We start from the raw sequence: 16,952 nt of genomic DNA on the forward strand, positions 1-16,952 counted from the left end.
AGATATGCTAAGACTATTTGTGGGTACAGCATATTATTAAAGTAGATAACTATAGGATATATATAATTTTTTAATATCATTCTCAAGATCTTTAACTAATAGTAAAATTGAATCTGATAAAAATATCTTTCTATTTTCGTGTAAAGTGCTTCGTTTTGAGATCGTGCTCTATACATAATCTTGAGTCTCTAGTAATCTCTGTCAAAATCTAAACATTATTTGTGTGTCAACACTTAAAGATTCTGCTACATCTTTCCTTCCATATCCACCAAATAGCGCATCTGAAAGTAACCTTTGCTAATTTTGTAAGAGGCTCTTTTCTTGAGAAACATTGCATGAGTTCGCGTAATTCTTGATGCAAGTTTGACAGTGGTAGCCTATTGAGTTCAAATCACCGAAGAATCTCCTTCCATATCCATTTAGTATAGTCACAAGCAAAATAGAGGTGGTCAATTGTTTCTTCCTATTGTATACAAAGGGAGCATCGATTTACATGATAAATACCTTTTCTCTTCATATTGTCTATTATAGGTAATTTATTAAGAAGGGTCTCCCATGTGCATAAGGAATATCTCTGTGATCCCGGTCGATCCCATGTCCAACTGCTTAGGATCTACTTGTTATTCCTTTGCCTGATTTGATTCCATATTGATGTGGCACTAAATTTGTCATTGTCATGAGGCTAGATAAGCATATTTGAAGAGTTGATCCTGATTGGAATAACTGTTATAGTCGGCCAAAGTGATAACATTTTAGGAGAAATAGGATTAGGGAGACACCAAGTACCGTTAGCAATGAACTCGGATACCTTTCAATCTTTGGGAGCCCCAAGGTCTTTTCAAATTTTGTCATCATATAATTGAAATATACTATTCCCAGTCACCCAAGGATCATACCACATATTAGTATTAGTTTCGAAAGAGATTGCATAGGAAATGTGTTTGATTAGCCAATTCCTTGCTTTCAAAATTCCTTTCTAAGCTGCAGAGTGATATGTTCTTGTTGAAACTTCCCAAATTGATTCCTTAGAAAGGTACCTAGCGGAAACCCATTGTAACCATAATGAACAATTTTTTTTACAAAAGATCTCATAATTGCTGTACTAAATATGCTTTATTTCAATCTCTAGTATTTCTCGGGTTCAGGCCCCTTCATCTTTCGGTTTGCAGATGCTGTCCTAATTTACCATATGTATTATTTTACCATTTGTGTCATTCCAAAACAAGTTCATAAATAACCGTTCAATATCATGGAGAAGTCCAACAAACAGAAAAAATGCACTAGACCAATAAATATAATAAGAATATAACACAAAATGGATGAGTTTAAGTTGTCCTGCTTTTAAAAGAAGCCTATTTTTTCAGGAAAAAAAATTTATTCTTTATGTTTTGCAGGATAGACTGATAGTAGATTTTGTGAATGATAGTGGATATAAGTGGGAGACTCAGATATGGAACTGACAGATTTCTCTCACTAACCCCTAGAGTGTGTGCAATAAAATCCTTATCCTCAATGCAAGGGCTCATGTAGACTTTACTTTTCGCATGATTTAACTAAATGCCAGAAGCTATACCAAAGTCATTCAGAATAGTAGTCAGGTTCCTCACTAAAGTTGAATCATTCTGAAGAAAAATAAGAAGATCGTCTGCAAAGGTTATGTGTGATATATGAATAGGACCAGCAATAGGTACCTTAATGCAGCTATTAGAGATTGCATGTTCCAACATACAGCTGAGTCCTTCCATTGCAATAGTAAAGAGATATAGAGAGAGTGGATCGTCTTGTCGGATGCTATTCATGTTTCTAAAAAAGTCAATAGGTGAGCCATTGAAGAGTATCGAAAACTTTAGAGTTTCCAAGCAACATTGAATCCAATTAACCCATTGTCGAGGGAAGTTCATACTAAGAAGCATCTTATAGATAAAGTTCCTATTAACTGAATTAAAGGCTTTTCGTAGATCAGCTTTAAAATAGATTTTTGTCCCTCTTGCTTTCGAGTGCAGATCCTTAACCAAGTCATTAGCAAGAAGAATATTATGATGTATATTTCTCCCTTTGATAAAAGCAACCTGATTAGAACTAATGATCTTGTGCATTACATTTTGCATTCTATTTGCCAATACTTTGGAGACAATCTTGTAGATAAAATTATATAAAGATATGGGTCGATAGTTCTCTAGTGAATCAACCCCTGCATTCTTAGGAATTAAAGAAATAAAAGTGTAATTCATCTCTCTAAGAATATGACCTGAAGATAAAAAGTGTTGGCAAGCTTTAATCACATCATTACTAATAATAGACCATGCAATTTGATAAAATTCAGTTGGAAATCCGTTCGGACTAGGGCTTTTGTGTTTTGGTGACTTAAAGATAACTCTTACAATTTCATCATCTGTAATTGGGGCATTTATGATTGAAATGACATCCAAATCAAGCTTTCTAGTTAGCTCCACATGAATGTTATTAGGTTGTCCCGCTTTATTAAGTAAGGAATAAAAAAATTGCTCAATGTATGCTTTAACCTCATCTAAATTCTCAATAAGATTGTCACCTTTGTCTCTGCATTTCCTAATGCGGTTAACGACCCTTCGAGTAGCGATGGAAGCATAAAAAAACTTAGTATTGGAATCCCCTAAAGTAAGCCAATGCTGTTGAGACTTCTACTTTGCAAAACTTTCCTTCTGCTTTAAGGCTTGCATGAAGTTATTTCTGGCTTCTGTCTCTTTGTAGATAAGATTCTCATCATGGAGCTAAAGTTGTAGCTCATGTTGCATTGCCATTAGTTCCTTTCTATAAAATTGAACTCGGGTGGTAATATCACCAAAGGTGTTTGTATTCCACTCCTGAAGTGCTGCTTTATAGACTTTGATATTTTGACATAAGATGTAAGGGGGGGATCCATGCACATTAACATTCCAAGCTGATCTGATAACATCAAGGAATTGAGAATGATTCCATATAGTTGATTATTGGCTATATGCTATACTCTGAAGAAAATTTGCAACGGGTCCTTGAAGGATTCTGGACTATTCACGACTATCTAATGATTCTATGATGCTAGTCTCCTGATGTCCATTTGGAGTTAGACAGTCTACAGTCTATTCCATTATGGGTATCCTTTCAAGATCTTCCTCTACATGTTTGGAGTCGATATTTTATTGTAAAGTTATGTAGCACTCTAGGACAGCCACTCTACATCGACAAAGCAATAGCAACTCAGACGAGATTAGCATTTGCATGAGCATGTATACTAGTTTCTTCCAATAAAGATCTTCCTAATGAGATTTTTTATTGTGGTCTTGATGGGAACACCTGGAAGGTACATGTCTCATATTCCTGAAAGCCATAACGATGTCAAAGTTGCTTATCTTTTGGCCATTCAAATGGAGCTTGTCAGTAAACTCTGAAACTGATCACTAAGGTCTACCAGCCACGTTAGGCGCCTCAACAATAAGGCGAGTCTCCTCTAGTGGCAGTAGCACCAGTGGTGACGAAGACTATTGAGCATTCCGACTCGCAAGGACAGCACTATAGACTGAAGGACAAATCCAAAACTTTAACTCTTCCTATTACATCGGAGCCTTCCACAACAAAAGTTTCCCATGATCCTCGTGGACAAGAGAAGCATAAGTTAGGAACTTCATATATCATCGGATCCGTCCACAATAGGAATTCCAATATCCAAACATTGTACCAACCAGGAACTTGTGTCTCAACGAACTCAGGCCCAAACAAACCTCACCAGCAAGGATATTCTTCTTCAACAAACATAGGCCGCAACAAACCACACCAACAAGGATATTCTACCTCAATAAGCTGACACCCCAACTAACCTTTCTATCTAAGCTACCCCTATTAGGATCAAGAGTCAGCACTAAGAGGGGGTGATTTAGTGCAGCGGTGAAATCACATCAACTTTAAATAAGTTTCATACATTAAAACCGTTTACGTTGAAAACTGATTTCAGAAACTTAATTTGAAAGCGTACGTAAACGTATTGAAGGCAGTAAGCTATTAAAGAGGTTTACAATATGTAAATGACAAGAATAAAATGCAAACCAAAGAACACAACAGTTTTAGAGTGGTTTGGTCAACGTGACCTACATCCAATTTCGGCGAACTTCTCCGATGAGATCACCAGCGTCCATTAGAGGCCTTCCTTCAATAAGCAAAGGCCAATCACTTTTTAGACCCATCTTCTCCTTTTACTGGGTTTAGGAGACAACCCTTACAAGCACTCACTTACTCCTCTCTCAAACTAGTCTAATACTTAGAAGAGGGAGAGGAGATCACACAAAATTTTAGTAGCGTTTCTTTCTTTTTAAACTCTCTGTGCTTGTGTACTTTAACTAAGGATGAGAGAGGTATTTATAAGCTTCAAGTTGATTCAAACTTAGAGCCTAAAACTTTCCCATCCTAGGTTCCCTAAGGACGGGTGGTACCACCGCCTGCGTTGGGCGGTACCACCGCCTAGTGTCAGTCTGACGCTCATTGCCGTGGGTAGTACCACCGCCCAGGTTTGGCGGTACCACCGCTTGGGGGGCAGTGTTGGGCGGTACCATCACCTAGACTAGTGGTACCACCACTTGGCACCCTGCCAGGGGCGGTACAACCGCCCAGACTGGTGGTACCACCGCCTAACACAATCTCGAAGACTATGCCATGACGGTGAGACTTCTTGGGACATTGTTTGGGCCTCTTATTGGGCCCAACATAGTTCTTACATGGGCCTAGTTGGCCCCTAATTTGGTTGGCCTAAATCCAAGCCCAATTACGTGCTAACTACGAAATCCTAAGACATTTGGTAAGCTAAACAAGTCCCTATGTCTATTCTTCCGGCGATCTTCCGGCGATCTTCCGACGATCTCTTGATAATGTTTCGGTGGATTCCCGGTAAGCTCCTGGACTTTATAATGATCTTCTTGCAAGTTTCGACGAGCTTCTCTGGCAAGCTCCAAGACTTCTCGGCTGGTTCCTCCAGAATTTTCGACGAACGTCCGGACTTCCGACAAACTCTCGAACTCCCACCGTAATCGCATCCTTAACTCTGGGACTTCATTTTGCTTTATGCCTTGCTATCATAGTTAATCCTGCATATATAAAAACATACTTTGATCTAGACAATTAATACTAAGCATTAATTAAGTTGTCCGACATGTCATTGATCCCTCGATGCTTCGTTCGATTCTTCGGCGTATCGTCCTCTCTTGCAGCCTATTGCCCAATTAGTCAGTTGACTCTGCAACTCTGATATCCTTGGCGTAATATCTGCTCTTCTTGACCGATACCTAAATCTATGGCCCGAAGCCTTCTATCGATACATCGATCGATCCATCGGCCCGATGTCTAATCTTCTAACATGTTCCTCCGGTCGAACATGATTTTTCCTGTTTTAATTGTCTCATCCTAATTGAAGTATCCTGCATCACTCAAAACATAGATTAAAACATAAATACATATTGATTGGTTTCATCATCAAAATACAAGATTCAACAATCTCCCCCTTTTCTATGATGACAACCAATTGACAATGGAGTTAACCTTAACTCCCAGAGTTTAAACAAACTCCCTCTATCAATGTCTAATTGATAGAAACTCTTGGATTCAAAAATCTTACCAAACATGTCATGATCAAATCATGCATGGCATCAATACACTTCTCCCTCTTTATTATCAACAAAAAGGAAAAGTCCAACTATTCATGTGTTTGAGATATAAATTCAAATCATTGCATGAAAAACATAATATCAAGTTTTATCATCATGCAAGCTAGCAAAAATTTAGTAAGTGCTATATCATATTTAAAATATTCAAGCTATCAAGTTGTAGACATACAAGATAGTAAGATAGCATGTTCTACATCGTACAAGCTAGCAAAATTTTAAAAGCAAATGCAAGATAGCTTCTTGTTGAAGTGTGCAAGTTAGCGATTCTTGCTTCCTATTGCAATATGCAGGTTGCAAGTTTTGCTTCTTGAGATAGGCAAGATAGTACTTTTGTAATTTTTGTTTCTTGAGATAGGCAAGCTAGTGATGTTCAAGGTAGCAAGCTCTTTCTTCTCTTTTGAAAAGTGTCATTTTTGCTTCCTTTGTAAAGTGCAAGCTAGCAAAATTTTGCGTCATTCTTGAATTGTGCAAGCTAGCATTTTTCTCTTTGAGATGTGCACATTAGCAACTCTTTCTCTCCCTTTATCATTGTCAAAGAAGAGAAGAATATAATTTTATATATCTTTTTCTCTTTATAATAATTTTTAAATCATGACAAAGGAAAATAGTATAGATGAAAATTCAAGTCATGAATGTTAAAATAATTATTTTATCATGAATATTTCATCATTGCATGCATCATTATCATAAGTTAAAGTATTGCATGCATAATACCAAATCATCATTTATAATTACATCAATATTCCAATCATTATTTCAATCTATATATTATGAGAATAATAAATTTGCACTATAGACAATCTCATGTTTTATCATTCGAGCTAGCATATATTTTTGTTCTCTTTTGCAATGTGCAAGCTAACAATTTCCTTTTTCTTTTATAATAGTGATTCAATCATATCATGTGATAAACAAATCATAATTATAAAAGAGTATTGAATAAAAAGAATCAATTTATGCATAAAATGTTCCAAGCATCAAGGTACATTTTCTCAAATTGTGGGTATCGAAAAATCAAGAGAAAACAACTTACGATTCATTTTGAAAAATATTCTCTTTGATTAAATGAGAGAATCATGATTAATAATCTTGATTTACATAAAGTTTCAAAAACATAATTATTAAGATCATGAATACTAAAAGATCATGAACCATTCCAACAAATCTCCTTTTAAATAGAAAACAATCATGATTCATTCAATAGAGAATTCAAATTATAATTGCAAGAAATCAAGATAAAGCTCATTCAAATTCAAAGCAACAAAATCATCAAAGTCTCAATATTACTTTCAAGATATTTAAAAAGACACAAACAATTTTAGCAATCTCTTAGTGAAAAATTGATAAGATAGAGAAAAAGAAATTTTCAAAAAAATACTTTTCTCTTTTTATTTCAACTTATTGATTGATTTCATGCATGTTCTTTTCTTTTATGCCAAATCCATGCATCATTCATTAACGTCGAAAAAGAACTTTCAAAAGATCATAAAGTTCGATAATCATAAAAATCATCAAGATCAATAAACCATAAATTACTTAAAAATCATCATGTATAATTTTGAAATTTAAATTTATTAAGCATGATCTCAAATTACATTATTTCATCAAGCATGATTTCATCAAGTATTTTCAATTAAATACGAAGATCATCAAGATACATATTATCACTTTATTATAAAAAAAATCTAGCATGATTTAAGTCTAATTTTTTGTTCCTTTATCATATGTAATTTTTATAATTATTTTCAAAATTACTAGCATGATAAACATGATTCCTAATTTTTTTTACATTTTATAACATTATTAAACATATAATTTTTTTAAGAAAATTAATTCCAAACTAAATTAAAATAACTCATGAAAAGCATTATGCAATTTTGAAATAAATTTAAGGCATTTTGATTACCTCATCGTTGAAAATCATTAAGGCGTAGTTTGTCACCTCGCCTTTGTTGGATTGTCCTTCTTCGGATGAGCTCATTTCGTCTAAGATTGCTTCCTTCTTCTTGCGTTCATAGCAATTAGTTGCATTCTTTTTAAGTTTATTTTTGTTCTTCAACTTTTGTTTCATGAACTTTTTAAATTTCACAGTAATGAGTTCAAGTTCACTATCACTTGAGCTTATACTCGAGTGGTCTTCATGTGTTCTAAGTCTGAAATTCTTCCTGTCCTTTGGAAGGTAGTTCTCAAGTTCTTTACGTGCATTGTACGTCATTTTATATATAGGTCATTAAAGACCTTAATAGTTCTTCAATCGGAAAGGTATTCAAATTTTTTGATTCTTGAATTGCCGTTACTTTTGAATCTCAACTTTTATTAAGAGAACGCAAAATCTTGTTTACAAGTTTAAAATCCGAAAAACATTTGCCAAGAGCTTTTAAACCATTGACGATATCCGTAAAATGGGTGTACATGTCAACAATGGTTTCGCTCAACTTCATTAAAAAAAGCTCAAAATCATGCATTAAAAAATTAATTTTTGAATCTTTAACTTTGCTAATTCCTTCATGTGTGATTTCAAGAGTACGCCAAATATCGAAAATCGTTTCGCAAGTAGAAACACGATTAAACTCATTTCTATCTAGGGTGCAAAACAAGGCATTTATAGCCTTTGCATTTAGAGAAAACATCTTATTCTCCAAATCATTCCAATAGTTTATTGGAAGAGAATACATTTGAAAACCATTTTCGACTAAATTCCATAAATTGAGATTCAACGAAAGCAAGAAAACTCTCATTCGAGTTTTCTAATAAGTGTTGTCCGTCCCATTGAAAAAGGGAGGATGTATGAGAGAGTGACCATCTTGAAAGCCAAAAAGAGCCATTTCTATTTGGGTGTTAAATCAAATTAATAAACCGTGGCTCTAATATTAGTTGTTAGGATCAAGAGTCGGCACTAAAAGGGGGGGTGAATTAGTGCAGCAGTGAAATCACGTCAACTTTAAAAAAGTTTCATACGATAAAATCATTTACGTTGAAAATTGATTTCGGAAACTTAATTTGAAAGCGTACGTAAATGTATTGAAGACAGTAAGCTATTAAAGAGGTTTACAACATATAAGTGGCAAGAATAAAATGCAAACCAGAGAACACATCAGTTTTAGAGTGGTTCGGTCAACGTGACCTACATCCACTTTCGGCGAACTCCTCCAACAAGATCACCGGCGTCTACTAGATGCCTTCTTTCAATAGGTGAAGGCCAATCACCTTTTATACCCCTCTTCTCCTTTTATCGGGTTTAGGAGATAACCCTTACAAGTACTCACTTCTTTCTCAAACTAGTCTAATACTTAGAAGAGGGAGATGAAATCACATAAGATTTTAGCAGCGTTTCTTTCTTTTTAAACTCTCTGTGCTTGTGTGCTTTAACCAGGGATAAGAGGGATATTTATAGGCTTTAAGTTGATTCAAACTTAGAGCCTAAAACTTTCCCATCCTGGGTTCCTTAGGCACGAGCGGTACCATCGCCCAGTGTTAGTCTGACACTGACACTATCCTGGGTGGTACCACCACCTAGGGAGTAGTGCTGGGCGGTACCACCGCCTAAACTGACGGTACCACCGTCTGACATAGTCTCGAAGACTGTGCCATATCGGTAAGACTTCTTGGGGCATTGTTTGGGCCTCTTATTGGGCCCAACACAGTTCTTACATGGGCCTAACTGGCCCCTAATTGGGTTAGCCCAAATCCAAGCCCAATTACGTACTAACTACAAAATCCTAAGATATTTGCTAAGCTAAACAAGTCCCTATGTCTATTCTTCCAGTGAGCTTCCGGCGATCTTCCGACGAACTTTCGATGATCTCTCGGTAATGTTTTGATGGACTCCTAGCAAGCTCCTAGACTTTACGACGATCTTCTTGGCGAGTTCCGATGAGCTTCTCTAGCAAGCTCCGAGATTTCTTAGTTAGTTCCTCTAGAACTTCCGACGAACTCTCGAACTCCCATCGTAATCGCGTCCTTGACTCCGGGACTTCATTTTGCTTTATGCCTTGCTATCGTAGTTAATCCTGCATATGTAAAAATATACTTCGATCTAGACAATTACTACTAAGCATTAATCAAGTTGTCCGGTATGTCATTGATCCCTCGATGCTTCGTCAGATTCTTCGTCATATCATCCTCTCTTGCGGCCTATTGCCAAATCGGTCAGTTGACTCTGTAACTCCGATATCCTTGGCGCAATATCCGCTTTTCTTGGCCCGATGCCCAAATCCACGACCCGAAGCCTTCTATCGATACATCGATTGATCCACCGGCCCAACGTTCAATCTTCTGACATGTTCCTCCGGTCCAACATGATTTTTTCTACTTTAATTGTCTCATCCTCATCGAAGTATCTTGTATCACTCAAAGCGCAGATTAAAATATAAACACATATCGATTGGTTTCATTATCAAAATACGAGATTCAACAGCCCCAACAAGTACTAACCAGGATATTGTGCCTTAACAATCCTATCGTGCTTCAACAAACCCTACCAACAATGACTACATGACACAAGGTATTTAAAGTTTAAACATCTGCAAGTTGTGGATGAAGTGGATAAATATAGGAATAAAGCCTTAAAAGGTAAGGATATTGTATAGAAGGAAAATGAAAAATCGAAGGATAAGAAAAAGGATGGAACTGTCTATCCAAAGTCATAGGATGAATACCTTACTACCTTTCCCATTTGTTTTATTTCTGATGAAGATAACCTACTGGAATGTTCATGGACTTAATAAGTCTGAAAAATGTCAGGAGAATAACAGAATAATCAAGTCTACCGCGTGTGATATTGTTATTCTAGTGGAAACAAAAATTAAACAATCGTGCGTTCAAGCTCAAAAGAATTTAATATGGCCAGACGCAGAACTGTTTACCAATGACTCTTATGAAACTTTTGGTAGAATATGGGTCTTATGACATCCTAACTCTATTAATACCTGGTTTATTTCTATTACCGATCAATTCATTCATCTTAAGGTAGAGGACAAAAAAAAAGACTATCAATTCAACTTTGGATATATGCTTCAAATAGTATGCAATAAAAAAAATACTCTATGGTCTGATCTGACTAACATTGCAGATGACTGTCTTAATGTATCGTAGATTGTTCTTGATGACTTTAATACTATTGGTACATAAATAAAAAAGTGGAGAGTAGACAACTTTCAGAAAGTTAGCTTCAAAGTTTTAATAATTACATAAATACTGCTGCATTGATATAAAATTTATAAGTAATTGACTTTCCTAGAATAATCAAGGTGCTGTTAATAGGAAAAATAATGACTCGACTCGATAGATGTCTGATTAATCAAGAATAGTTAATAGTTAATCCTGATTCTCTTCTTAAATATAATGCTTCATTATTTTTTAATTATTTTTTAATGTATATACACCCAGACAAAGCACACCAAAAAGGCAAGATTGCATCTGCTCTCTTTCTCATTGTTTCCCTTTTCTTCTCATGTATTTTCCCATAGCAAGCATTGATACACAATGTTAGAAAGTAGTGTTTTGAGAATTTATAATTTATATATTTTAAAAAAATATATATATAATCGTCATTTTCAAAAATGGGTCCCACCCGATCGATTCACCTACGTCAGCGCCACGTTGGTAGCGGATCACGTGTTTCAACCGCGCCGCCAAACACAGGAGAAGATTCTCGAAGTGGACCCGCCGCGTTCCGCAACCAATGGGAGGTCCTCTTCCTGTGTCTGGTCACCGCCGAATGCGGCGCTGGGCCACCCTACGCGGTGAGTCATCCTAGCTTCACATGGTGGTGACGACACCCCGACCTGTCCTCTGCTATCCTCCTCGGCCTGAAGCTTCTTCGGTCTGCTCCCTCCCTCTTTCTGATCTCTCCTCGTTTGTTCCGACATTTCCACGAAGAGAAGGACAGAGCGATGGCGGAGGAGAGCAAGAGCGGCGGGGGAGGGTCAGCGCTGGTGGCGGCAGCGCCTGCGTCGCCGAAGATCGTGCTGAAGAGCATCGACATGAGCGAGAAGATGCGGAACGACGCGATCGACTGCGCCCGCGCCGTACGCCTCCTTTGATCTTGCCTCCTTCGTTCCGCTTCGTCGGTCGGAGGACAACTTTGCTCGCGGAATATTGATTTCTCCTTTGATTCGTTTCTTCGTGATCTTGTTGTTGCGATCAGGCGTTCGAGAAGCACCGGTTGGAGAAGGACATCGCTGAGTACATCAAGAAGGAATTCGATAAGAAGTACGGGGCAACGTGGCATTGCATTGTTGGTCGCAACTTTGGTACCCATCCTTTCCTTTTTCCCTTCGTATTTTGTCTTCATTCTTACCTTCTGAACCTTAGAATCATTTTCTCGAAATTTCTGTTCATCTTTTAGTTCACATTTTGCTTTATTTCGTAGAGATAAACCCGTAGAATATTGGAGTGATAACTGATCGATTGGTCAGGCCAAATTGCAAGCAGTTTTAGTTACGGACATTGGAGAACTTTGATGATAAACATGCGATAATGCTGATTTCTTCCTCAGATTGTACTTAGCTGTAGATTGTGGCCTCAGAGTGATGTCAGAGATACTGATTTAGCTGCATTGGTTGTGAGGATGAACATTAATAATCGGAGAGTTATTGAAGCATTATAACGATGTTAGTTAGAATACGATGTGGTTTTTGCCTTTGGATATTGCGCCATTCTGAGCATAATTGAACTTATAGATAAGCACACGAAGCTTCAGATTGCAGAACTTTTAAGATCTCTATCCTAATATTAAGAAATGGGGTTAAGCAATTTAGTGCTGATTCTTGCTTACAGTTATTCCAGAACGTGTCTGGTTGCAAGTTTGCTAGAATATTTTTGACTGCAAGCTTGCCTCACCTTTTGACATGTCGCTAGTTTCCATGTTGGTTCTTCAATATATGTTCATTTTTACTCATCTCTTATCAGTTGTACACAAGTTTTGCTGATTATGAGTATCGGAGCACAGTTACCAAATGGTTTGATTGCATACTGGTAATAATTTTCCAAGTCAGTTTTTACTTTTGTAGTAGTGAGCTTGGTTATTTCTAGTTGGCAGCAGCGAATGTTTTGAACTTGAAATCTTCCAGCTGACCAGCATATCACTATAGGTCTTCTGATATGTGGAAGCAAGCCAAGAGCAAACCCCCTGTACCTCTACATTTTACAGAGGAAAAAGAGAGTTGGTGCATTGCCCCTCCAAATCACATGCTTTGTGTTATTTCTCATTATAATACTTATTATTTTGTGGCCCTGCATCTATAGATAAAGTCTATCTTAGGTAGTCATGGAATCCAGGGTTCGTTCTCTTGAATTGATTATCTTGCACCAAAGATCATCCTTCCAATATTACAATTTGGGTCTATCCTCTAACTGAACCCTAATAAGTAGGCTTCTGCATGTTTTACTCCAGTTTATTTCATTACAATAATTTATTAGCTCTAAAACTTGAGTTTAATATTCTTCCTTTGTGGACCTCTTTGTTTATATACTCTATTGAGTCCTTTTATTATAGTCTCAGTCAGTCTCATGTATGAGTTTTTTTGCTGTGTCATCAAGGAGACTCGGATGGTTAGCTGATAAGTGTAAAGGGATATCCTTTTTGTTTACATACTTTGATTACATATTCGAACTATTGTGCTAAGTATATAGGAGATTTATTATAGGTCATGGGGAAAAATCACACCTTTTTTTAATCTCCCTGTCCTGATTTGCTTAGTTAATTGGCGACCTTCATTTTTTACTTTAAAAAGAGTATACTCGGTTCATGAAGTTTCCTCCAATGTGGGATTTTGGGAGGGGTACACAGCCTTGCAGAGAGGTTATATCTGTGGCTGTAATAAAAAATTCATAGCAACTGGAAGTCAAGCAAAAAAATAAAGGTGGTGGGATGCATGATGCTCTTGCATATATGGTGTCTAGAGAGAGTCAATAAGAATAGCCTTATTATACTTGTAAGTAGAAAGATTGCTAGCCTAGAAAAACTTCTTTCTTGATTTGAGCATTAGTCACCTAGGTCGCCATTGTAATCGTAGTGATTAATCACAAATGTGCTATCTTTGATAAATGCTTCTGGATTACATCTAAACTTAGGGTATTAATTGTAATTAATGTTTAGTAGCCTAATGCCTCCTCCCCACCCCATAAGCCCCAAAACTTTTCAGTGTAACATCATTTTCACCTGCATAAGATGACATGAAGTGGGACTATCCTGACCTGTTTACCTGTGATATGTATCTCTTGGTTGTGTGACTATGAGTTGTTGAGTGTATTATTGGAGTCCTGGATTACCCATCCTATTAGTGTTGCACTGAACATATGACCATACAGGTAATTTCATTCTAATGAAGGGTACTTAAGAATTCATACACATTTTCATGATAGTAATTGTTTGCAGCTCAGCTCATTTATTCCTCTAATAATACTTTTCATGCTATACTTATTTCCTATGTTTATATTACAAATGGAGGGAATTATCAACGTTGCTTCCATCCATTGTCTTCTGTCTACTGCATTTCTTGATCACTTTGTTGCACTACAGCAAACTTTTTCCATCTCGTGCCACATTTGATGTGTTTCATTTATTTGAAGGGAATATATTCAGTTGAAACAGTTGATGCAAAATATTAGCTGAAGGTTTTTTGTCTCTAGGATGTGAGGCCGTAGAAAACTTGATGCTGCATAGCCATAGACATTTTTGCTGCTGTTTCTGTTCAATTTGCTAATTGCAATATACTGGTGCTGCATGACATCATTGTTCAGATGTTGCATGTTTTGGACACCATATTATAATGGTACATTGATTTATGAACAAGGATAGCTAAGTCAGATTGGTTGATGGAAGTTCGTGGAAGAATAATTTGAAAATCAAACAAACAGATTTAAAAAACATAAAATTATGCTGATTTTTCAAAGATTTAGGTTTTTTTTTAAATAATTAAGATTCTAAGGTGATCAGGCCAATTTGGTTAGTGATCAGCTAGTGCCAAAAGGAATCTTAAACCTTCATGGTCACAGTCAAAAAAGAGAACAATATCTAGTGCATGTATAGCAAAGTACTAAATGAATGAGTGATGGATTGTGGGATTTGCTGTCCTTGGAATGTTGCCCTATAGTCAATGGGAATAGTCATTCAGAAATTTTTAAGAGGTTAGCAAGATGGTGAGACTCTTAATTTAAGATTGATCAAGGAGTGTTTGCAATAATAATCTTTTGGTTGCTCTTTTTTGTTGGATAGGACTTTGAAAATTTTCTTTCCATTTCTAGGTAGCCAACTTTTTATATTCTCTAGTTGTGAAGTCTTCCTCTTATGACTATGCATCTGATTTGTGGAGTTATAGATCCATATGTTAATCATTCAGTTCTTCATAATTAAATTGTAATCCCTAAATGGTGAACTGACTAATCCTTCTCTTGTCACACTAGAAAGTGCACAAAGCTAACACCATATCTCTGCAATTGAACCATGATAGAGAATGTTTTACATTCTAGGTTTTATAGAATCTAATATAATGTTATTCACCCGAAATGCACACACAATACTTTGGAATTATACGATTAGATTTTGCATATAGCAATTTGGGCTTATGCCTTGCCATTTTCTATTTCTTGATAAAGAAATACTACACTTTCACAAAATTTGGTTTGAAATAAAAATGCTAGAACAGTTTTTGAATTCTTGTCATGTATTGTCTTTTGATCTATAATCTTGTTAATGTTGAGAAGTTTAAAAAAGAAATTAATTGGTGCCTTGTGTTCTATTATTTTATCGTTAATGTGGAAAAATCTATGGCCAAAAGTTTCTAAATAGAATTTCTCTTGGCTCTTGTTTCTGCCATTTGGTTGCTTAAGTTAGATATACATTTGGTTGCTTAAGTTAGATATACATATGTGATTTTTAAACCACACTATTCTCACAATAGTAATTGTTTTTAAGTTTTGTTATAATTATCACTTTCTATGGCAGAACACTTTGTCTATCTTTTGGATGGTATTTTTCGGTGTCACTCAGAATTTATTGTTTTGAAGAGAAAACAAAGGATTTAAATCTCAGTTTGTTACCTGTTTCAGTATTCTATCGGACTGGTTTATTAATGGTAAACTGGCCAGTTTACTGACTCAAATTTTCTGGTGTCACAAAAAAATGCTGGCTATTACTGGTCAGTGCTGGTCCATGGTTGGACTGGTTCCACGGCAAATCCTTTTTTCTTCCCAAGATTTGCTGTACTGTGCTATTTGTCTTGTGTTGTGTTGCTATTCCATATCGATATACATGCTTCATAATTATGTTTCTTGTCCGGTACATTCGTATATCTTAAGCTGGCTTCCTATCAGTTATTCTTCGTCCTAAATTCTTGTTACTTTGTTGCTTTCCAAAAGTGAAAGTTGAAAAGCTTTTGATGACTTTGTCAGAGAATCATGCCTTCAGATTTGTCCCGCTGTTGTACTCTCCACCATAGACAAAGGACGACTTGAGTCGTCACTCTTTTAACATTGTTTCAACTTCTTGTAGGTTATGTTATACCTTTCATCGGTGTTTGATGAGGTATTTGTGCAAACTATTTTAGGTTAATGAATTTTATCTGGAAGTGTGAAGTCCATATAAGATGTATCAATCTGGCAATTCCTGTTATGATTTTCCATTCATCTTTTCCTGCATTCTCACCACAAGTTTCTCAACTATGTAGAGCAATTCTTTTTAATTTGGCTTCTGGCTGTGCAGGATCATATGTAACGCATGAGACCAACCACTTCCTTTACTTTTATGTGGATTCGAAGGCTGTCCTCTTGTTCAAATCTGGATGACTACGTGAGTGCTTCCCTCTAATCTGATGCCTGTACTATACTCCGGATCTTTGGCTTGTCTATCTTATTTAGGATCGTCTACACGGCATGTATATCTTGGCCCCATCTGCACTTTCAGCTTAAACTTAGGCTCGAATAATGTATTTATAGTTCATGATCTATCTATCTATCAGGAAGAATATCCTAATCTTGATTGAAGTTTTGTCTTTGTGATAGTAGCTAACAAGGCTTCTGTGGGCGGTGAAAAATGAGCAGAGAGTACAACATTCCATGTGAACCAAAAATCATCCTCATGTTATTTTAACATAATTCACCTATTATCTATCATCCAAGAAGTACGACCCAAAATTATCCCATAAGAAGAAGTGGACGCAAATAAATCTTAAGAATGTAAGGAAAGATGAGTAAGGTGAAAACTAGAGCTGCCGAAAATATTTATATATGAAAAAAAGATGGAGAGTGACTAAGAAGTAGTGATCATTTTCGATCACCACCATG

The 16,952-nt window shown here is 36.3% G+C and overlaps 1 protein-coding gene across 1 annotated transcript; it reads left to right on the forward strand.

The window, feature by feature from the left end:
* Positions 1-11,441: 11,441 nt before the first annotated feature.
* Positions 11,442-16,652, forward strand: LOC103971276 (uncharacterized). Its single transcript, XM_009385268.3, has 3 exons — positions 11,442-11,695; positions 11,815-11,920; positions 16,372-16,652. Exons 1-3 carry the CDS (start codon positions 11,561-11,563, stop codon positions 16,452-16,454), a joined length of 324 nt encoding a protein of 107 aa, XP_009383543.2. The 5' UTR covers positions 11,442-11,560; the 3' UTR covers positions 16,455-16,652.
* The last annotated feature ends 300 nt before the right edge of the window (positions 16,653-16,952 follow it).

The sequence above is a fragment of the Musa acuminata genome, chromosome BXJ1-11 (assembly GCF_036884655.1).
Source record: "Musa acuminata AAA Group cultivar baxijiao chromosome BXJ1-11, Cavendish_Baxijiao_AAA, whole genome shotgun sequence".
NCBI lineage: Eukaryota > Viridiplantae > Streptophyta > Magnoliopsida > Zingiberales > Musaceae > Musa > Musa acuminata.

Coding starts and splice junctions, on each gene's coding strand:
- LOC103971276 (XM_009385268.3), top strand. CDS start 11,561: ATGGCGGAGGAGAGCAAGAGCGGCGGGGGAGGGTCAGCGCTGGTGGCG. Junction 11,696..11,814: donor CGATCGACTGCGCCCGCGCC/GTACGCCTCCTT, acceptor TGTTGCGATCAG/GCGTTCGAGAAGCACCGGTT. Junction 11,921..16,371: donor CATTGTTGGTCGCAACTTTG/GTACCCATCCTT, acceptor CTGGCTGTGCAG/GATCATATGTAACGCATGAG.